This window comes from Hippocampus comes, unplaced genomic scaffold, assembly GCF_001891065.2.
Source record: "Hippocampus comes isolate QL1 unplaced genomic scaffold, H_comes_QL1_v1.1 scaffold95, whole genome shotgun sequence".
Taxonomy (NCBI): Eukaryota; Metazoa; Chordata; class Actinopteri; order Syngnathiformes; family Syngnathidae; genus Hippocampus; species Hippocampus comes.
In genome coordinates this window covers 75,206-98,528 of record NW_017805778.1, presented here as the reverse complement: position 1 = coordinate 98,528, position 23,323 = coordinate 75,206, and the positions used below count along the sequence as shown (strand labels likewise).

The 23,323-nt window shown below is 39.7% G+C and overlaps 2 protein-coding genes across 4 annotated transcripts; both read right to left on the bottom strand.

The window, feature by feature from the left end:
• Positions 1-583: 583 nt before the first annotated feature.
• On the bottom strand, positions 584-3,414 carry ube2al (ubiquitin conjugating enzyme E2 A, like). 2 transcript variants are annotated; one of them, XM_019884708.1, is made up of 6 exons: positions 3,224-3,414; positions 2,551-2,631; positions 2,062-2,084; positions 1,871-1,960; positions 1,251-1,339; positions 584-1,165 (listed from the first exon to the last, which is right to left on the bottom strand). In XM_019884708.1, the coding sequence occupies exons 1-6, from the start codon at positions 3,265-3,267 to the stop codon at positions 1,037-1,039; spliced, it is 456 nt and encodes a 151-aa protein (XP_019740267.1). In that variant the 5' UTR covers positions 3,268-3,414; the 3' UTR covers positions 584-1,036. The 2 variants fall into 2 exon arrangements, with proteins under 2 accessions (XP_019740267.1, XP_019740266.1); XM_019884707.1 differs by having other exon boundaries at positions 2,059-2,084; positions 3,224-3,412.
• A 1,220-nt stretch (positions 3,415-4,634) lies between these two features.
• On the bottom strand, positions 4,635-21,206 carry ankrd10b (ankyrin repeat domain 10b). Of its 2 annotated transcripts, XM_019884698.1 has the most exons (6): positions 20,790-21,176; positions 19,662-19,814; positions 17,477-17,568; positions 8,772-9,037; positions 7,502-7,603; positions 4,635-5,064 (listed from the first exon to the last, which is right to left on the bottom strand). In XM_019884698.1, exons 1-6 carry the CDS (start codon positions 20,985-20,987, stop codon positions 4,883-4,885), a joined length of 993 nt encoding a protein of 330 aa, XP_019740257.1. In that variant the 5' UTR covers positions 20,988-21,176; the 3' UTR covers positions 4,635-4,882. The 2 variants fall into 2 exon arrangements, with proteins under 2 accessions (XP_019740257.1, XP_019740256.1); XM_019884697.1 differs by lacking the exon at positions 4,635-5,064 and having other exon boundaries at positions 5,464-7,603; positions 20,790-21,206.
• Positions 21,207-23,323: the final 2,117 nt, after the last annotated feature.

The following is a 23,323-nucleotide window of genomic DNA, read 5'->3' as shown; positions in this document are numbered from 1 at the left end:
CACACTGTCGCATGAAACTGGTCAACCTCCATTTTGTTCCAATTAAAAAAAAAAAAAAAAATCTTACTACACTTTGCCCCCCCCCCCTTTGCAGTTTGCTGTCACGCAAGTATAAAATACACCTAACACTAATGTGTAAACTGTTCAGCCAACAAACACAGTTCCTTTGACAAGTGACAAGCTTGTGGCATGCAGCTGACAATTCAGCGGCGAGCGCGAGAAACGAGCCCAGCAGTCTACATTGTCACTCAGTGCCCCTATCAAACAGAATAAAGATGCAAATGCATCACACCAGTCACATGCTATCCACAGAAGTCAGTTGCCTGCAAAAAGCTGGTCAATACTCTCTGGATGTGCTGCCAAGAAGTGTAACATGATGCCTGTTAATTGTGGTCAAGTTGACACATTGCATAATGCAGCAAAGGATTGGTAAAGTAAATGTAACTGTCTAAATTTAGACACTCCAATTACACCAGAAGGTCACTGTGAATCTGTTGTAGGTGAAACAATGCAAGTGCAGCTCATTTACCTACATCATTTTTTTTTCCATGTGAGGGAAAAAAAAAACAAGGGAGACAACCAGTGCAAAATCTGTACATATATTCAGATGCAGGTTTCGTATATATACACACATTATCGAAGAGAGAGGAGGTCAGGTTTGCTCATTGTGTCATGCATGCTACAAACGGTTCACAACACAACAGAGAGATAGCGTAACAATATTGGGAGTCCACGACAGCAAACTTTACGGTGAAAAAGGACGTGATCGGCAAAGCACCCGGGACATTAAACGTGATCAAAGTATGCTGGTGGCCCACAAACAAGGCAAGGATTCGGCACAAATGCTGCTGGGATAATGGGAGACTTGAGTATATAGAGAAAACAATCCCTCTTGGCAGGCAACAAAAAATAAAATCCTATGACGGGACATACATCAAAGTTAAAGGGAATTAAATGTTTAAAAAAAAAAAAAAAAAGTGAGAGGAGATTATGAGGGTTCTCCATGCTAGCATTTGGGCACACAGCCTTACCCAGGTCAACTATTTCGCCAGCTTTGCTCTACAATTGCTGAAACTCTCTTCTCGTACTCGCGCTTATTCTCCTGGTACAGCTGAGCAGCCTGGCTGTTGGCCGGACTGTTGGGGTTGGGCTCATTCAGCAAAGACTGCAGGGACAAGCAACATAGACAGCCGTTTATTTGATTCACTTGAGAATGTGTCAACATGCAAATATCACATCTTATTATTTACCTGGATAGATGTAAGAATTGAAGAGACATCATAAGTGGGGCTCCATCGATTTTGGAGGATGTCCAAACATATACTACCATCTGCATAGACTGTAGGGGGGTTGGAGGACCATTGAGATATAAATATGATTTTACAAGAAGAAAACTAATATTAAAAGCAAATCGTTGTATTGCTACAAAAGAGTAACATTTTTCTAGAGGGGAAAAAAAACATTGTAAAATGAGAGTCAAGTCGTAAAAAAGAAAAATCTAAAAGTTTTGAAATTAAGTAGTCAAGGGAAAACGTCAATGTTACAAAAATAAAATGCCAAATTTCTAGAAAAACATCATTCTACAAGTAAAAAGTTATGTTTAGAGAAAAACTCAATGTGGCAACAAGGCCATATTTAATAAGGAAATGGGTTTAAAAAATTGCTTTTCTTCCTTTAACAAGACCGCATTTTCTCTGATTCAGGACTAAAGCTGAATTACGACTAAAACTGTGAAATTGTGATTTTATTCTTGTAATATTTCTATTTTCAGAAAACGTCGCCTTTATTATTGCTATTTTTTTGTTTTCTTTGTTTGCATGGTCCAAACACGCGCAAGACAGTCATGTACTGAGCAGAACAATGTTCTTACCATTAGGATGAAACATCTTTGACACAAATCGCACTGTTGGGGGTTTATTGGGGTATTCTTCTGTGAACTCGACAATTAGTTTAAATGTACCTATGAGCAAATACAGACAACGATGATTCATCGTCATGTCATAATCAGTTCTTAAACTCTCAGGCATCAGTCATTGCCCATGAAATCAAAACACTTACCGCCTTCAAATGGAGTTGCGTCAGGGCTGAAAAGCAAGACATTTGTGGATCAACAATTTCATTATTTGAAGTTTCAAAGACAAAACATAGGCCAATGGTGCCTTAACTTACGAATTCCACACCTTTTAAGAGTTTCTGAAGTACCAAGCTGTCACTTGGTAGATTTTTTTTTTTTTTTTTTGCTTCAAATGAGGGGTAACATCAATTTGTCAGTGTATTCAGTTTCATTCATGAATTCGGACGAGGCCACATGTCAACCAATTCATCCTCTAATATGCCACTAACAACATCGCTGGAGTAGCACGCACAGAGTATTTTTGTTTTACCTTACAAGGCAAGACAAAAAAAAATAAAAATAGCCAAGCGATGGCTTATGTCTTAAAAACTTGCCAACGAGGGACCTGACTTAGGTAAATTGAGTTTCAACCTTGTTAAGGAACGAATTAAATTCCTAAATCAAGGCACGACTGTGTTCAGTCCATTATGGCTTACCCAAAAATGACAGCATTCCACAGCATTATGTTGTTTTCACATGGGGCTCCATTGACAAAATCCGGGGGGTCCTCTTGTAACCTGAACAACCAAATAAACATTTAAAAATCTGTAGTTTGGAGTCATCAGTACAAATTAAAATACTTGCTAATTCGCTGAATAGTGGCTGGTGAGTGGTGTCATTAAATTCATTTACATACTTAAGAACTTGAACGACGACGCGATGCTTCAGTTAAGACCGCAAATGAAAAGTAAAGTTAAAATGATCCACATTCCACGAACAAAGTGTTCTCTGACAACAACTTCCGCCATTGTTTAGTTGTTTACTTGACAAACAAATGTTAAGAGTTCACAACGAAAGAACACGCAAACAACGACAATGGCTAAAAACCAGACTTGTCAAATATTTGCAGTCTTGCTTACCACTGACTAAATGTTAGTTTTTTGGAAACTTGGGTAAACGCAGACGGTTAAGGTTGTTTTCTGAATTAATTCTACGACTTGTTTCTAGTTTACATGAAGATTACATTTAATATACTTTTCACATTCACATTGTCTTTTAATAATACAATTTAATTATCAGTACTCCGGGTTCGAGCGGACTTTGCTCTTCATGTTAGGCGCTTTTGACAACTCATTACGGGATACATACAAAAAAGAACAAACAACTCACCGTTTAAAATCTCTCATAAGTCTTCTTCTCGCTGGTGTGGACATGGTCTGTCTAACGTTATGAGCGGCCTATATAAGTCGTATTATCGCTAGTGTTTTGGTGAGAACGTTTGTGATAAATGCCGCTAACGTTCATCTGATTGCATCCTGACTGGCTTGCCTGGAAGTTCCCGTTCCTGTCGAGCTTTGATAACCCGGTGTGGTTAGCCCAGCCCCTTTTAATGAACGATACCATATGTGAAAGAGGGGGGGGGGTAAATATATTAAATGACACATAAACGTCATAAATATCTCGCACTGGATATACATAACTATAGCAACCTTATTTTTGTTCAACATATATTAGTCGGTTTCCAGAACTCCAACCTTAAATTACAAACTAGCAGTTTTTCTTTGATGACAAGATCTTCACCCCCGTTTCGTTTTGTATGAGCGTGCCACGGGGCGGGGCCGCAAATGACGTGTTGTTTGTGTGGTACTGTGGTGATGAAGGTGGGTTCTGCTCCTGACAGGTGACTGGGCTCCGAGCACCCACATCGAGGGAGGCCAAACACGTTAGTCCGGGGTTTGCCAGCCCCATTTGCACTAATAAAAGATATACTTTGCCAGGCTTTCATAAACCGAGCTGCTTACAAAATAACCAAACAAATTTTAAATAAGACGACCTTCCACTGTAGGCGAAAAACAGAATGCAGTAGTATAACCTATAACTGCCCCAAATTAAAATTATTCGTTTCAATTATATTAGAATGCAATGAAAATAAAATATAGTTGATCTAATGTACAAAACAACTAAAGTGTGTTAGGGCCACAGTGGAGAAGAAATATAAAAAAAATAAATTTACAAGGCTAAAATTAACACTAGCAGAAAGAGACATTTAACAAGACTTAATTGTTTAGCGACATTTTTTAAAAATCGTAATGTGAGGAAAGTCAGAAAGAACTTTGGGGCGAGAAAAGTACCGGTAATATTGAGAGAACAAATGCATTTTTCGAAGTTATAAAGTGACTGAGAGCCCGAGAAGGTTGTACTTGCAAGAAATACGTTGTAATGTTACAAATTCTACGTATGTAAGAATAAAGTCTTGACATTACAAGAGTCAGAATTTAGTCATATTTACCAGAAAAGTTTGAATAAAGCTGTAATATTTGAGTGGGGAAAAAATAGAATATTACGAATTGTAAACTATTGTTGCAATACAGAGAAAACTCAATTTAGTGAGAGTTGCAAAAAGTTGTCATTTTGCAAGAACATAACTTGAGATTACAAGCACATCTTTATTTTTGATTCAAAAGTGTTGGATTTGTCCACAAAACTTAAAATTTACAAAACTGTACAAATGTGAAATTATAAACTACTTTCCTTTTCAGTGTGGCCTCGAATACAATTTCATACAAATCAAACTGAATCATTTTGAACGTTGGCAGTGCTTTTTCATAAAGATGCTGACTTACGAAGATAGAAGGTTACAAACAACAATCACTTTATAACAACGCAAACCAGGACCAAAATTCTTCAAGCGTCACATAAACAACGGAAAACAGCCACACTGGGCCTGCCCTTCGCAAAAGAAAACGCTTCCATCAACTAGCGGAAAACCACTCAATGGCTTTTAAGGCAAATGAAGAAATGTGAGGCTAACAGCCTGCTCCTCAAACTTTAGGCTCCATGGTAGAGGAGCATGGTGCTGAAGAAGGTGTTGTCGTACAACTGCTCCGCTTTAACAGACTTCTGGTGCTCCACTTGGCTGATCTCGGGTGACCCCCTGTAGACTGCAGTCAAATCGCGCTGGAAGGGAAGCTGCGGTTGACAGTGACCGAGTGAGGAAATGCCCACTGACACTGGGAGGGAGAAGACAAACAGTCAAGCACGTGTGCAAATGAATCACTGGTGAATTTAGACCTGATTCCGAAGGTGACCTGTTCCAAATAGCTCGGGTCAGTCAAGTCCGATGCAAACTTTGACATGTACGTTTCACCAGGCATGTGGAAGTGTGATCAATAAATTGTGACAGACTCGGACAAAATCTCGCAAGCGACAAGCCCAGACCTGCTTCTAAATAGGTCACAACCTGATTTGTGCATGCTGAATGACACGCTGAACAAGTTTCTTTGGTGTCACTTTGACAGAAGGTTCAAATTTTACTAAATCTAATTGTCTACTGCTACGGTCCATGTCAGAACAAGGTGTGATCAGCACTTTTTATAGTGATTCAAATGTTGCAATAAAGAAAAGAAAAATGGTTGTAAAAAATTTGCACATTTAATGATTTCACATCCTTAATTACAAAGCTACACTTGCTCATCAGCGACACACACACACACTAACTTTCTTATATCACCACACAAAAAAAAAAAATACAACAGTAATGTAAATGCAATATGGAAACAAAGCACCTTTGTTCCACTATCAGCTCAAGTAATAAAGCTCCCCCCGACCCCCTTAGCAAACTATACATACTGTACCAATGCAAACTTTCTTGGGCAGCTAACTAATGGATTATAAAATTACCTTTCAATTTTTTCTTCTTTAAATGAACATTATAGAATATGTAATAGGCAACATTGCCAACAGAGTAAACATTGATCGTCATACTTGAGCAACAAATCTGAAAAAAAGTCAATGGGATACACTGGTACCTTCAAAGTCGAACGGCATAGACGTTAAAGTAATATGAGAGTCAGGCCAATTTTTTCAGGAGAAATTAAAACTGATTACGCGTGAGCTCTCCATGCACCTCAAGACCTCATTTTAGCCAGCATCGCAGGATTAACCTGGTGCCAAGGATAGTCTGAAGTGATGATCGGTAGTCATGTGGAGTCTAAGCAGAAGTACTGGTTTTGGTCAGCCATGTTTCACCGGTTTCTACTTCTTGTTTTTAAATTCCCATTCTTGTTAATCTGATAGGCGTCTCAGGAGTTATTAGCAAACATTTTGCCAACAACGGATTCCGAGTTGAACATTCTGGTATTGGTGTTGTGCAATTGAGCCCTTCCCTGTGCTGTTAAGAAAAAAAATGAGCGATGATGTAAGTGCGCTTCTCACTGTAGACGCTGATTGGTTAGCTGCCACATACCTACATGTACTTGTATGAACATTTATGATGTTAAAATGTTACTTGAAACATTCCCTGAACAAATGCTTTCAAATACAATTGCTTTTAAATGCGAAAGGAAGTTCATCCAGCGTCACAGTTAAATTATAGTCGACATTTGAGGTACCACTGTACCGAGTCTTAATTTGTTACATCAAGAAACTGTAAAAGCCGGTAGAAAAACCGCCCTGTGTATGAGTTGTACCTCCACGAGCTACATTCATTTTGGGAATTGCTTTGGCATGAGGCAGTTTGAAATTCTTTAACAGTACCATATCAACAGAGGCCAGTTAATACCTCAGTGCTCTCAAGTTTTCATTCAAGACAAACGTACAAGGAATGTTCGACAACAGGCCCAGCTTAGAGAGGAGGGAGGTGGGATGATGCTAAATAAAACTTTAGAACCCCAACTTAAATGATTGATATCATATGCCTACAAATAGAATTCAAGTTTCCCTTCAACGTTGCAAATTAACACTGCACATTTACCAACAGTTTTAGTTCAAGCCACAACACACAAAAAAAAAGCATACAACAATTAAAATGATAGTTGACTATGTTGTGAAGCAAGAGTCATTTTAATTCTATTTAAGACTAATAACCAAGGAGAGTATTCTCTTTCCACTGTTCAACTGATGAGACAGGGAACCACAAATGATTCTGTTATCCGTAAATACCCTATAAAAAAATGCAAAAAAAGTCAATTGTTTTTCCAAGAAACCTCTTAAATTTCCAGTACAACTGGACAAATGCTTTAAAATTTTGTTGGGAATCAGGAACATCAGAGGGTGTAAAAAAAAAAAAAAAAATGTTTTTTAAAAGCTTACGCACACTGCTATACACCCTTTGTACCGTAATATTTTCCTTTATCCATGTAAGACGCAAACAATTACCGTCAACCAAAGTTTAAGAATTGCAAAATATATACAACACAAATGTGAACATTGTAGTGTGCCACCACCCACACAAAGAGACACACATACACTGGCAGCCTCTCTACAAATAAGCGTACGAGTTGGTGCAGCGACAGGGAGTCTGCATGGTTGCCACATTGAAGACCTCCAGCTCTTTAGCTTTGGGGCTGGGAGTGGCCCGTCCCCCCTGGTCCTCCCACTGATCCATGGGCCCCGACCCGTTCGCTGGCGCAAGCCCATTCAGCCCCAATGCAAAGGGTCCTGGCCCACCTGAGGTCACAGCAGACGCCAACTCCATGCTTTCCATTGGGGACTCTCCAGCACCGACCAGTGGCCCATTGCCGTTCTGCAGTTCAACCGGCACGCACAGACCTAAAAAAAAAAAAACAGGTAAGGCATGGAATAATCACACGCTTTTGTTTTTGTTTTTTTCTTTACATGCTAGTTCATTCAGTGAGCATTATTAACTCAATAGTGTCAACCTTCTTTTGCTTCACGAAGGTTCACATTATATTAACACACAATATCTATTTGGCAATAGAAAGTTCTATGCAAACCTGTAAACCATGTGTCAAACTCAAGGCCCGGGAGCCAGATCTTGCCCGCCATATCATTTTGTGTGGCCAACAAGAGCAAATCAAGCATGTCAACTTTTCCATGATGCTTGCTTAAGTCTGAACCAAAATTTAAAATTGTCACATGTAATCCATCATTACATAGAGATATTGCAAGCATTATCTCACAAAATTCACAGTCATAATGGCCCGCTCAGGGAAACCGTAACCACAATGTGGCCCGCTACAAAAATTAGTTTGACACCCCTGCTGTAAAGGCTGTACAGTTGAACCTGAATCAATGGTACCCTCTGCTGGTTGCTGCCGAGTAGGGAACTCTTGTTCCTCAATCGACTATAAAACAAATTCAATTGTCACTCACAATGGAAGGGAAGTGGTCTCATTTTGATTTTGACTCACCGTTAGGTCTTGATTTCTTGACTGGGTTGCTTTCCTGGTCATCGAATGACCTCTTTCTGTTCGGTATGCCCTTGAAGAAGCTCCGGCCCTGGATAGTGGGGTGAACGTGGCCCCCATTCTGGCTGGTGCCATTAAGAAAGGCCCCATTATGGAACTGAGCCATGTTTTGTTGAAAGTTCTGGGCATTGGAGAGAAGCTCAGCGCACTCCTGGAAGCCCTGCGCGTGGGCCAGGTCGGCAGCGGTCAGCCCACTGGCATTCCTCACACTGCACAACGGGAAACGTTGAGTGTCAGTGGGGCTTACTGCATGTTTTCTTGAACACAAATAAAAAGAAAACATGACGCGCACACACACACACACACACATACATGTAACCACAATGTGGCCCGCTACAAAAATTAGTTTGACACCCCTGCTGTAAAGGCTGTACAGTTGAACCTGAATCAATGGTACCCTCTGCTGGTTGCTGCCGAGTAGGGAACTCTTGTTCCTCAATCGACTATAAAACAAATTCAATTGTCACTCACAATGGAAGGGAAGTGGTCTCATTTTGATTTTGACTCACCGTTAGGTCTTGATTTCTTGACTGGGTTGCTTTCCTGGTCATCGAATGACCTCTTTCTGTTCGGTATGCCCTTGAAGAAGCTCCGGCCCTGGATAGTGGGGTGAACGTGGCCCCCATTCTGGCTGGTGCCATTAAGAAAGGCCCCATTATGGAACTGAGCCATGTTTTGTTGAAAGTTCTGGGCATTGGAGAGAAGCTCAGCGCACTCCTGGAAGCCCTGCGCGTGGGCCAGGTCGGCAGCGGTCAGCCCACTGGCATTCCTCACACTGCACAACGGGAAACGTTGAGTGTCAGTGGGGCTTACTGCATGTTTTCTTGAACACAAATAAAAAGAAAACATGACGCGCACACACACACACACACACATACATACTCTCTCTCTCTCACGCACACATACACACACAAACTGACAGACTTATCAAGCAAACACTCACATACAGACATGTACAACGATGAAATAAATTGCCTTTGTCATCATCATGACAGATGATGATGGACCCTTTTGGATCGTTTGCATCATCTTTTGAGTGGTTCCAAATATTCAGAAGAAAAATACGTCTGCTGCACAAGAGACAGGATTAAAACAATGGAAGCAATGCGTTATCATTTTTAAGTGTACCTGAAATGATCCGACATGAGAGCGGATGATCCAGAAAAGACTTGGTGTCCAATGTTCTTGAAATACAAGATAAGCTAATGCGAAAAAGCAGAAGATCAACTCCAAATCCAAATGCGTGCAAGGATTCAAGGATGGAGTGCACCAGAAGACAAGAATATGTGAAGTTTGAAGTCTGGTTTTCAAGTACCAGGGCAAAAACATACCTGTACCAAGGAAAGTTGCTAAAAACTATAATGATGCGTCCAAAACAGACAAGGTAGGGTTTCCAAAGTGCTCCGTGATAAGTGCAAGATCCTGAAGATGAGGCAAGTACCAAAGACATGGGTAAGTCCGTTGAAAGCAATTGTCAAACGAAAGTGTCTTGGACAAAATAAATCTGGATTTTCAAGTTAAAAGTCTTGCCTGAAGATTGACAGAAAGAATGCAAGCATACGCGTCCGTGCTTGTGTGTGTGTGTGTGTGTGTATATGTGCATTGTTCGCACTTGTATTAATCACGCCTCTTTGCAGCAGACTTTCATCATGCGAGAAAAGATCGAGCAAACAGTGTTGGGTCTGGAGCATCACCTTTTGTGGAATCAATGTTACTTGACAGTAAAACCATTTATCCATCATTATTGCAAAATTATGCAGTGCCAATGGAATATAGTTGTCGTCGACAAAGATTTGTTTCCCTTAATTGACGGGGGGGATAAAATACAGCTCAGGGATGGAACTCTTTTAGCTTAATGAACGGAATTCCCCATTTGCAAAACAATACTGCACTTGTTTGTGTGAATGTCATCACAGTGCATAATGGTGTTCTCAGCGCAAACAGAAAGGTCTTTGTTAACTAAATGGAGGTTCTGGAAAAGAGCCAGGGTGCAGCTCTGTGTCAGAGGCGCCATTGCATGTACAGTAGGAATTATATCACCCCACAGAAGTTGGAAAAGGCCATCAATTTCACTTGTGCCGAAGCATGTTTTAAATCAAACGCTTCCCTGCATCGTTTTACTGTAAGCAAGTGCCATCGAGTTCCACAGTGTGACAACTTCCAGCCATTTCAATTAACTCGTGTCATTAAAAACCTTTACAGAAGTGGTGCACATTAAGGATCTTAACATTGTCAAAAAATATTCATAAAAATCACACAATAACTTGTTGCACATCATCCGCCCCCACCCATTCAAATTAACGCTTCCAACACGTGAATCAAATCAGATCATTTGTATTAAATTTTGTAAATGTACTTGTCTCACGCCAAGGAATACAATTTCAATTTTTTTTAATGATTTTTATATCTCCACTGTGTGTGTGTGTGTGTATATATATATATATATATATATATATATATATATATATATTATACAACTATGTATAGGTGGTATAAAGGCCCAGATATCCACACTATGGAATAAACCATCATTCGATCCTTTAAAAATGGTTGAAAGGGCAGCGATTTTAAAACGTGTCATGACTCGCACTCATTTCCAACTAAGGCCCTCAGCTCCAATTCCAGCAGTGTGACCTTAAACGCACTGCTCCAGCGCTCCCTACAAGGAGTTGAGTTGTTCTGTTGATTTCTCCGTGAGAATCCTACTTCCCAAACAAAACAAAACAAAAAAACAAAGATGTTCTGCCAAATGTTGACTTCAGACACTATCTGTCAGTCTTGCGCATTCGTCAACGATCCACATATACTTGCAAAGGGAGGTTTTACTAACAGAGGTCACGATGGTCGCATTTTATTGCGTGGCAGGAGTAAAAGTGAGTGTGCTGTGGTCTTTTATTATTATTCTACGAATCATCAAGCATACATACGACTTCTTGGCAAAGGGGTCTTTTTGATTGTTGTGTTGTCTAGCGTTAGTTTACGTATGGCGTCTCTCAATTGCGTCCTAATGCATGATGTATTTTTAGAAGGTGGGAAGTCAAGTGCAACCCCAACAAAGACTGGAATCAAATTTGAACGTTTACTGTTGGTGTCTTTCAATGCAGGCAAAATATTCCCACCTATCAAAACGCCATTTAAAATCTCGGAAAAAAACAAAAGGCAAGTAAGTATTCCTTTCGTGAGACAAGACATCTTCAGTGTCCACTTCTTGGGAATAAGTTTTCAAAAGGAAGCGTTAATTCTTTATAAATGCCTGGTATGCTTTGCTTTTCAGTCCTATGTATATATTGTATGTCTTTCGCTAACTAATCGTCTAACCTCCCAGAGGCAGCCTATAGTCATGCTAGTGCTTTTGACATGGGACTCACGTGATTAAACCTGTCCATATAAACGGCTCCTAATGGTTAGTTGACAAAAATAAAGATTGAATAAAAACAAATAAGCTACAAAAATAAAGACAAAGGCTAGATATAAGAACAATCATGGGTAATAAGCAAAGCATGCAGGTCTAGAAAATAATAATAATAATAATAATAATAAATCAGTTGTGATTCATTGACATCAAAACCTAGCATTAAAACCAATCACCGCAAGAAATACCTCAACAGTTTGCCAGTGTGTAGATAGGAAGCGATAGTGAGAACACTCAATGCCACAACAGTGCGGCTATCCCAGGGAACGGGGCAGACTCAGCAGTGTCTATTCTCCCCCTTTCTAGGATTACTTGAAAAAACCAAGTCATTTCCAACTCAATGGCTGCAAAACAATTAAGATGTACGGTTCTGTTTTAGCAGGTGAGCAAACGTTTGTCTTTTTCTTGTCACGTATTGTCACTTTCATGAAGGAAAAGGTGACATAGGATTACAGGATATCGTATCAGGTTAATAGTGTGACAGAACAAAATTAAGACATTTCTTGGCATGACGTTAAAATATTCGACACAGTGACATAACAGTGAAGAAATGAATAACCATTGCACAGGATGATTGTTACCATTACACTGTTAACAGGTGAGTAAATGGTGCTTAGCAACGCTAGCAACTCCCAATCGCTCAGCTGTCGTAATATTCGGTGTCTGCACTCCCTCACAGCATTCGGTCTCATGCTAACTGACTAACGGGCTGCTTTTCCACTTCCCAAGGCTCATGACAAATTAAGAAATTGGAAGAATATGAATATTAGTCTCTTTGGGATTAAAGGGGGAGGCGGCGGTCAATCAGTATTGTGAAGTTATAAAGTTAGCCATAACCGAGAAAATAGTCGATAAAATAAATAATGCATAGAGGGTTTTTTTTCCGCATTACAAATTTACTGTTGAAAAAGCTGGACCAAAAATTGGTCCGTGGTCAGGTTTACATTGACGTACTGTTTTCTCATGACTTTAAATGTCGATAAATTGTTATTTTAAGTGCGTAAACATAAAAGGGCTGAAAGAAATCCTCAGATCAAATTGGGACGATTTATTGCGCGCAGTTCTGACACCGGATAGGACGGGGAAATGAGTCATCCACTCGTCAAACCTGTCTTGTCATGTCCTGGATCAGGGCCATCAAGTGCAAGCATTTGGAATCTGGATCCAAAGAAGTGGCTAAGTGGAGCACAAGGCAGGCCCGAAAGTCAAGACCTCAAAATCCAATCCATCCCAACCAAGTCAGTGCAAATGTAAGCCTTTCTGTCTCTCCCCGTATTTGGCCTCTTTTGTCCAGGATGAGTACCCCAGAAGGAAACACAGACATATTCTTCTGGTCGGGTGTGGTAACGAAGCAGTTGATGTTGGACTGTATTTCACGGCTTCCATTAAGAAAATGCGTTTTTTTTTCTTCCTCCGCCATTTCGGTCTACCGCTTGACATCGTGTTTCCGTGAGTTCAAGAGGATGGCTTTTGGCAATGCAGGATAGACAGAACAACCTTTGAGTAAGAGTTAGGACTGACATTCTTCTCAAGAAGCGGAAATGGTAAATTATATCCGTGGCGATGTATTTCGAGTCCAACTCAAAGGTAAATAAAGGCTCTTGAATGGTGTGAGCAGTTCAATTTTGTTTGTGATATTTAATATTATTTATTATAAGAGCGAGTCAATTTTTCATTGGATCTGTACTTTGTAAAGTGAAGTGCTGACTGACATCTTCTTACTGACAAAGCTATTTGTTTGCTGTTGCAAAACATTTTCATATAAAAGTAGAGGTAATTATTTGCAAATACCAGGTTGGTTTATTCAGTGTTTTTGCCATTCTTTTATTTTAAGCGCGTCGTTAAGACATTTTATCGATGTGTCTAAGTACAATAGTACGTATTTAGTCTGAAATTAAGACTTGAATTGGTTTGTCATGAGCCTCATTCCCACCTAACTTGCTTGGCTCCGATTTCAATAAATCTCCCCCCAAAATTCCCCACGACTTCAAATAATGACCTTTATAGTAGAGACTAAAGACACAATCTGTGATCTAAAAGGGGAAAGAAATAACATCATTTTCATCACTTATACATTTACTCATCAGGTAATGACCAAATGCACATCACAAGAAATGAAGCATTGATGAATTTTGGTGAAGCCAAAACGACCAGGGGTTTTCATGTGCTATGAAAAGTCACATTTCAGTGCAGAGTAAAAAGCCTTGTGAAAACTAGATCAGAATTAAATGTGTGTTTTTTAAAAGTTATTATTGGATGGAATACGTTTTGAGTTACTTTATCAAAGTAAATGATTTTCTTCTCTTTATCGTTTCCATGACAAATGATGGCTCATCTCGAATAAATGAAAAGTTTTGTTTTCAGTTCTAGTACAGAATATTAAAAACATTTTTTGCTCAAACATGTCATTTAAAACAATATATATATTTTTTTGCAAAAACAAAAAAATAAAGCAATCTGAAAAATCAACATCTGAAAGCTCCCTGGAAGCTCTGGATCCAAGGACAAAGTCAAAATGTCATAACAACAATCAGCCACACAGCCAGATGCAAAGTATGAAACTGCAAGTCAAATATAAGATAAGGAGGGAAATGAACTGGAAATATCAAGTAAGATATTGCTATTTGTGTTGGAACTGACGAGAGTTTTCCGAGCAAACAATAGTAAAATCGCACAGCAACAGATGGGGTTAGCCTGAAAAACTACCATTACATTGTTACTGTTAGCGGTCAAATCTATTTTAAAATTGCAAAACATGACATTTAGAAGTAATAATTAAATTCTCATGATATTTCATCCTTAGGCATTTTAAAAATCACCTTAACATCAAAGTTCCTTATGGTGGTGTGTTTTAATGTCTTATTTCTGTACTTTACATAGTCTTTGAGCCATGAATAAACATGTTACTATTAATAAAATGGAATCATGACTATCTGAATAGCAAGACGTATGAAAATAAACGTCCTCAACCAGTTGTATGATTATTTTCATTTCTGGACGAGGAAACATTAAGTATACAGTATGAACCTCGCTTCTTGAGGTCACAGTAAACTTCTGGCTAGTTCCTGACTTTAATACACACAGGGACAAAATAAAGCAATAAAAAAAAAATATATATATATATATATTAAATAAAGTAATACATTTTTAAAAAAATAATAAAATTAACCAATAAAACACTTGAATCGACATCGACAATCAACAGAATCATTGTCTAAAAACTCATGAAACAGGCCTGGACAAAAATGATGATACTCTGAGACAAGACTGAAAACAATTCAACCAAGGGGACATGTTCAACCAAGGTGTGCCCTCTAAATAGCATCGCAAGTGTCTACAAACTTGTAACCACTCAGTCGGCCTATTAAAAGAGTGAAAAGTAGTCACTGTACTGTTTAGTGAGATTGTGTGTACCACACTAAACATGGACCAGAGAAAGTGAAGGAGAAGGTTGTCTCAGGTGATCCGAAAGAAAAAGATAGAGAAGCAAGTTAAAGGATAGACCATCTCCAAGCAACTTGATGTTATTGTGACGACAGTTGCACAGATCGGTAAGGTATTTAAATTACAAGGGACTGCAGCCAACCTCTCTGGGTGTGGCTGCAGGAGGAAAATTGATGATAAACGAAAGAGACAGACAATATAAATGGTAACAAAAGAGCCTAAAACAACTTCCAAAGAAGTTTAAGATGAACTCCAAAGTGAAAGCCCATGAGTGTCGGATCGCACCATCCATCAGAGGTCAGAAAAGACAACTACGGAGGACACCACTGTTGAAAATAAATGAAAAAATAATTGAGACTGTAATTTGCCAAACTGCATGCTGACAATCCACAAAGTTTCTGGGAGCATGTCTTGTGGATGGAAAACAAAACTGGAACTTTTTGGCAAAGCACACAGTGCTCTCTGTTCACAGACACAAAAATGAAGCACATCAAGAAAAGAACATTGCCCCAACTGTGAAACAGGGAGGAGGCTCTTATGTTCTTGGGCTGCTTTACTGCATCTGACACAGGGTGTCTTAGATCGATGCAGCCTACAAAGAAATTTCATAACGATCAAGGTGTTTTAGAGAGAGAAATGTGCTGTCCAGTGTCAGAAAGCTTGGTCCCAGTTACAGGTCATGGGCTCTTGAAAGACAAAGAACAAAACATTGGACTATTCTGTGACCTTCTATGAGCCCCGACCTAAACCCGATTGAAGATCTGTGCAATGAGCTGAAACAGGCAGACTGGAGAAAGAACTTTTCAAACCCGAGACAAGCTGGAGCAGTTTGCTTAGAAAGAGTGAGCCAAAATTCCTGAGAGGTGCAGAAGGGCGGTGGGGATAGTACGTTAGGGGTACCATCATTTTTTTGTCCAGGCCTGTTTTTAAAATAATCCTGTTGAAACACAATTAAAAAGCAAAGTCGGATTTTCACTGTTTAATTTTAATTACGTTTGTATTTATTGTTTTGTTATTTGTTTAACCACTGTAGGGTTGTCTTTCATTCACAGAGGGGTACCAACAATTGTATTTGTCGAAAGTAGCTGCACAAACTTAGAGACAAAATGGATCGCATATGGATCGCATAGCTTTTAACATATTGTCAGCTATGTTGTATTTATGCAGTTTCATACAATGCAATGCCGCTTTGGTTGGTAAAAACCTTCCTAGTGAAGTGCAATGTGCATTTGGTCATATCGTTAAAACTGTATAGAAGACATGAACCAAAACAAACGTGAAATAAAAACACACTCTAGAGATAACAAATATCATGCAACATGGCTGACTGAGTTAATCACAGTTTATCAACATTTTCATCAAGCTGTCCTTGTGTTCCAGTTGACCAAAAAAAAAAAAAAAAAAAGGTGGTACATGAGCTCAAAGCCGTGAAGATCCGTTAATAATCAACTTTTATTAATAGCTAGCTAAATTCATACAGGGTCAATTGAGTTCAAACAAAAAAAAAACGATCGTAAATGTTCAATCTCGGGAGATACACAAGGAGCAATTTGATGAGAATTGTCACAATGATAAACAACAATTTCAAAGATGAACAAAATGAATCACCTTTTCAAGGGCACACCACCAAATTGTACATTGCGCAATCAGAGGTAATATAATGAGAAATAGCATCGACAAAGCAGTGGCAATTTTTGTCTGAAAATGATGCCTTTATATTTGATACACTGACAAGGTCGCGGGGTTCGGCAACTAGTTTTTATGAGTGGGTGACTGTCGAACGGGGGTTTTGCTGCGCATAAAAATTTGAGTCGCTGGTAAATGGTATTGCAATGTCGCAGGTGTCACATTTCAGATGTGAAAATCTGTCATCAAAATGCAAAAGTGCAGGAAGCGAATGGGGGTGATCAATCATTGCGCACAACCTTAAAACATCTTTACTCTTGTTTATTATGGCGTGTTTTCTGTCTTTGTGGATATCGGCTTTTTCGTTGACAATCGCGTTTTTTGGTGGTTCGATTTAAATAAATAAATAAAGATCGCTGCTTTTTCCTTGCAGCACATCGATAAGTGTGCGGTGCTCAATTGTTTGGCATGTGGCAAGAAGTCGCCAACTAATTTTTTTCCCCCCGAGATGGTCACGTTCAGCCGTGTCGCTCTGTGTGCAGCTGGCTCGACAGAGCAGTTTAACTTTTTATCACAGCAGTTTGCATAAAGATTACTCTGTAAACATCATCACTGTTCCCGATTCAACTTTTGGTGGCGAGCCCTTGTAAAGGCGTCACGTCCAGAGTTGGAAAAGAAGAGAGGGTGGGGGAGGGGAAGAGATGAGCTCGCAACATTGACCACAGGACTTACTCAGCTTTTGCTCCCTGCACCAGGAGAGCGTTGATGCACTCCAGACTGCCCGCGCGTGCAGCCTTGTGGATGGGCGTCTCGCCCACATAGTCCTGAGAGATAAGAGACGAGCTCACGGTTAAACATAGAAACACATGTTTGGACTAGCTCAGACAAGAGTGAGCGCCACATTTCTCGTTCCCAATGCCAAATATCTTCACTGTCTGAACTTGACTTTTTGACTAGTTTGACTTTTTCACAAGACATTCTCTTAATTTGCCTTTTTTTTACATTCGCGAGCAGGAACATCTACCAAGCACACACTTTTTAGCCATTTTAAACACTATCAAAGACTAAACTGGGTCAAGACAGATTAACGATGAATTCTGTTTTTGTTTTTATTCCAAAGTAATCAGCTTTTATATACACATTAGGTTTTAAGTCAATGGATTACTTTTCCATTTCCAATGTGCAAGTAATGTACTCATGAGAAGAGGGTGAAAGTCTGCAGGCAATGCGTGAACTTTTCACCCAGACTTCAACACCGCCCTTGTGTAGATGATTAATATTAAGAATGCAACAGAGCGGGAAACACACGCGCGCGCGCACACACACACACACACACACACACACACACACACACACACACACACACACACCGCCCAAATGAGTCATGATCAAATAACAGACCATGCAGGCTGCCGGCAGTCTATTGCAACTGTTCAGTAGACAGGAAATGACACAAATCCTCCACTTTAAGCTGGCTGGTTAGCCCACAAAAGGAGAGAATGACCAGTTTATTCGAAATAAAAAGTGTGCACGCTCTGTGTCATGATGACATCAGCGTGTTATGTCACTGGGACCTACTAATCTCATTTCTCCAAGTAGTGCAGCAGAGCATCACACATGATCCCTCTGCCTGAGTTTATCTACATGAAAAGACAACAAAGATGCTGGGGGAAAAAAATGAAAACCAGTGCGACTCCATTTTGATAGAAGACGAAATAAGAAAGGGGACTACGGAGGCAATAGCGGTCTGCAGAGCTTGTCGTCATTAAGTGATCCTTCTTGATGGGATCAGGCTGAGCTCAAGCTGTCATAACACTACTTATTTCACTCGATGCCGAGACAGGCTGAACTAATTTCAAATAATACTATATTATCTATGATACATATAATTAATTAAATATAACATACATATGTATCAGAGTAGATGGAAACTGGTTTTTTTTCGGTTCCCCACTTAAATTAACTTTGGGGTGGCACCTTTTATAACATACATATGTATCAGAGTAGATGGAAACTGTTTTTTTTCAGTTCCCCACTTAAATTAACTTTGGGATGGCATCTTCAAAGCTCATTAAAATGTTCAGCGTGTTGCCTGTGACTTAGGGAAGTGTTTTGAAGGACACACAGCAAATAACTACCGGTAGACCCATAAATGTCACCAATTGCATCGCTGACATGTTCTTATTTAGACCACAACCGAGTGGGGATTCAGTCAACAGTGCTGATCTTCGCTGCAGCAGAGTATCACACACACGCAGGATGCTTTTTCAGTTGAATGCATTGTTAGCATTACAGCATAATGGTCAATGTCATTTTTAACTTACCAACACAATATCAAAATATACCAATGTGCTTGCTAAAAATCTGTCTGTGTAGATGCAGAAGACATCCATGTCAAGGTAATACCCAAACCTTAAAGCTCGGCAATTGGACTCTTCCGATTAGTTACATTTGTTAGTTAGTTTTGCTTACCAAAAAATATTCAAGAATGACTGAAGCAATTATGCTGGTATGCCAATGAAATAGATGCGGTCCTCACTTTAGGATGGTCCCAGCATATTAGGTTTCAAGGTTATGAATTGTGTGGAATGTTTGCATGTGGCACTACAAAGCACAGTCAGTACCAACTACACCACTTTTTTTCCATTGTCATGTTTTCTGTCTATGGTATAGGGTTGTTTTTTAATCTACTGTAAATTAAGCGTCAACTGGGTTTAGTGATAAACTACAACATATTCCGACGAACAGAAAAATTCAGGTTGTATTTAGCTCATGCAGGAACACTAGCAGAATGGCTTCAATTGGCTTCTTTGTCACGAAAGCAATGTTTTTGTTAACCTCTGAATGAAGTTGGGTGATTTTTACTTTTCATTATCTCTTCAGCATCTAATTCATACTCATCTGATCACACACACACCTGTCTATTAATGTCTGCACCAGCTTGTAGGAGCCATAACAAGCAATGGGGATGGCCTCCAAATGCTGAAATGTGAGTTGGCGTCTGGGCAAACTTGGAGGTCACAATGTTGACGCCGCAGCCTACTTGTACCAGACGCATCATGCACTCCAGCTGCAAAGAGACACAGGGTTGATTGGCATAATTATTCATGTAATTAATGACAGAGAGATGATTTAAAAAGCTCGTTGGGTCACTGATCTGTAGTTAATTTGCATGGGAGTCCCAGTCTACTTTTGGCTTGTCTTCAAATTCCTTGCAGAGAATGATTACCAGGTCTTTGTGGAGTATTGAATTGACTGTTCGGGATGCCCTAAAACAAGTTTCATTCGTACATGCACACACGGGCTAAATAAAAAGCTCTCTCCTGAGTGTTGGAATGAGTGGAAACATGCAAGTATCGTCTATGCTAGATGCACGCACACAATTCACTCTTTTGGGATAGAGTATGACACATTGTCGAGAGTGTTGGAGAGGCCTCTGCCTGCCGATGACAGATGGAATCATCCTCCAGTCGTGAATGTTCGTCAAATTGTAAAAACGCTTGTTATTTGTTTCCAGATAAATTCTAATAATTCACTAGCCCTTTCCATCAGTGAAAATAATGGGTTTATTTTCAAACCATGAGCTAAACGTGACGTCAAAGGTGGTAAAATTTACATGTAACGTATTAAAACTGGTAAAGATGTCGCAAGGGATATGAACATTAGACCAGAGTTTCTCAAGATTAAGAGATTTAATTAACTGGAAGCTGATAATGGGAGTGAAAAGAGCGCGGTCGCTGGTGTCCCGCACAAACACACAGGGATACATTTTTTTCCACCATTACTAGTCTTTATGATCATTTCGCACACGGTAGCTTTGTACTCTTTGGTTATCACCGATTGTATTAATTGGAGCGAGAGACTTACGTACGATTTAACTCAAATAAAATAAATTAACGATGGCGGATTATGTTCTTCATGAGCTAACAAACCAGGAGGCTAACATCAGGAAATGGCCGAGACGGCTTGGCGCGCTCGGGAGAAATGAAATGGAAATGGGGGAGAAAAATATCAATTAAGGTGCCCCTCAAAATTGTCAAGATACCTTTCCGAAATGAGCTGCCCAGTGTATGGGCGTCCAGCCGTAGAAGGTGTCCTCCACGGTGAGGTCAGCCGCGTTCGTGGTTGCCTGAAGGAAGGAGCACAAGGCGCCGACATCTCCATCTCTGCACGCCCGGTGGAGAGGGAAGCGGCTGTTTAAAACCTCCTCGCTCGAGAATCCAGACTCGCACCCCACCGACATAGTTAGGAAAACGGATAAGTGTACAAACGACGGACGGAAGGAAAGGTAAAAAAAAAAATGAAGTGAGTGTGCGAGTAGGTCTCACGCCACCCCGGTTGTCGAGTGTATGTATGTCTTTCTGCCTGACAACACAAAGCACACAGTCGAGTGAAACTTGAGAGACCCCGAACGAGATGTAAAACGTGGCATGGATAATCAACACGCGGAATGGAGCTGACTGAACCCGGAAAAGATGGACGACTGTAAAAATTCGGATTGAACTTTTCCTGGAATTTGTCTTCTTCTACTAATAATTTATGTAGCTAGAAAAACTGAACTATTGACCACAGCGCTACTCCCTGGGTGGCGATCAGGGCCTACACACACACACACACACACACACACACACACACACACACACACACACACACACACACAGTTATGACAAGATCCATCTCTTCCGTGACCCTAAAGAAAATAAATAGAAATTAATGGATGGTTGATCGGCAAATAAATCACGATGAGGTAATGTTTACAACGTCTTCAGTTAAAGCACTATCGTTTTTTTTCTTCTCTGCCACGCGATGGCAGCACACAACCAATAACATAAGATCACTCTTTCGAGGGAAGTGTGTGTCTGATAGTGCACGTCTTCTCCGTGGGATTTCGGAAACAATGCTTTGACGTAGTCCATAAATCCATCAATCCATTATTTTTTTGCACGTCTCTTCATTTGGACCCTATCCCAGCTGACATTTGGCTTGAGGCTGGGTAGACCTTGGACTGATCACCAGCCAATTGCAAAACAAGTGACCATACACATTAATTAATACATTAAAATAGCAATACTGAAATGAATCTTCAGTGAATCGAGCATGCCTGTTTTCGGCATGTGGACCGAATCACGGAAACACGGGGTGAACATGCACACTTCACAAAGGAAGACTCAGGACAAACGTTTCATGTGCTGTCCTGATGTGCAGGTAGTAGGCCTACAGTATTTTTATTATTACAATTACATTTGACATTCCTAAACAGCCAAGTTGAATTTAACTGTGTTACTCCAAAGGACCTATGCCAACCCAAAAGAGTAATTGAGGCGACACCAAATTCATAGACACTTCTAGGGTACGTTTGAATTTTGTCATTAAGATTCATTCACCGTTCACTGAGCAATTGAGGAAATTGTTCTTCAAGGTCTTTGAATAGGTTAAAAATCCTGGACCTGCACTTTGTTCCAGAGCTGTGGTCATATAATTTTCTTGGCCCAAGCTCCACCCCGCCATAGCAAAGTAAGGGGTAAAAACTGAGCACTCATGTTCAAATACCACTTTGATATTACACTAAAGACTCCGAGGTAACTATTTCATCATCAAACACCACTTGCTTATTTATTTATTTATTTTTTGTCATCCCATCACTCTATAATCTGAGTTGATGTTCTTCTTTACTCAAATCTGACCTTGACCCTTCGTCCCACACATGAATGCATTCTGGTATTTTATCAGCCTGCATCAATATACATCTGTTTGTTAAATACAAGACTGCAGTTCGAATCTCCACCTCCTAGTGCACCAAACCTCATTAAAACTCCTGTTCCCCAGCCTTTAATCAGATGTGTGTTGAAGGTCTACAAAGGATTATTTGCTTAGTTTCGATAACACATTGCTGAGTCAACCCTACGCAGGCAAAATCGAAGTGACGCAAAGGTGTTTGGTAAATAACAAAGACATTTGTGCGTAATAGTCGGGGGGGGGGGCTCTTCTGTGTGGTGCAAAAAATAGAGCTTGTCCCCACTATGTTTCTATGCATTTTGTTCCAAAAAATCTTCTCTTTCTCTTTCCATGAATGATTAAAATTTGTCCAGTAACTCTTATGTGCAGAAATTGTTTTTATTTTCTTCTAAAAAATGTGATTTTTTTTTTTGTGGATAACACAACCACAGAAAAAAAAACCAAGATGTAAATCGAAGTGCTCGATAAAGCCAGATATTTAAGATAATTATTCTTGAAGTTACACATTAAAATACGTGAATAAATATAGGAATACATCTATTCATATTGTTTTAATATAGGATCAAATAAAAATGTCCAATTTATATTTTTAACTGTTTCACTTGTCAAATATCACAAAGTAAATTTTTTTTGTCCACTTCAGGTTTGTAAGTGCAATTCCCTCTGCTGGATCTGGTTGGTCACTGCACCCCTTGGCTCAAAAGCAAATAGACTGTAAACAATAAATGATTACATCTACACCTATCTGGACATGTGCCATGTCCTCACTAAGTTTGATGGAAATAATTTATTGTGTAATCCTAATACACAAACCCCGGGATATATAATAGCTTTTGCCTTTTT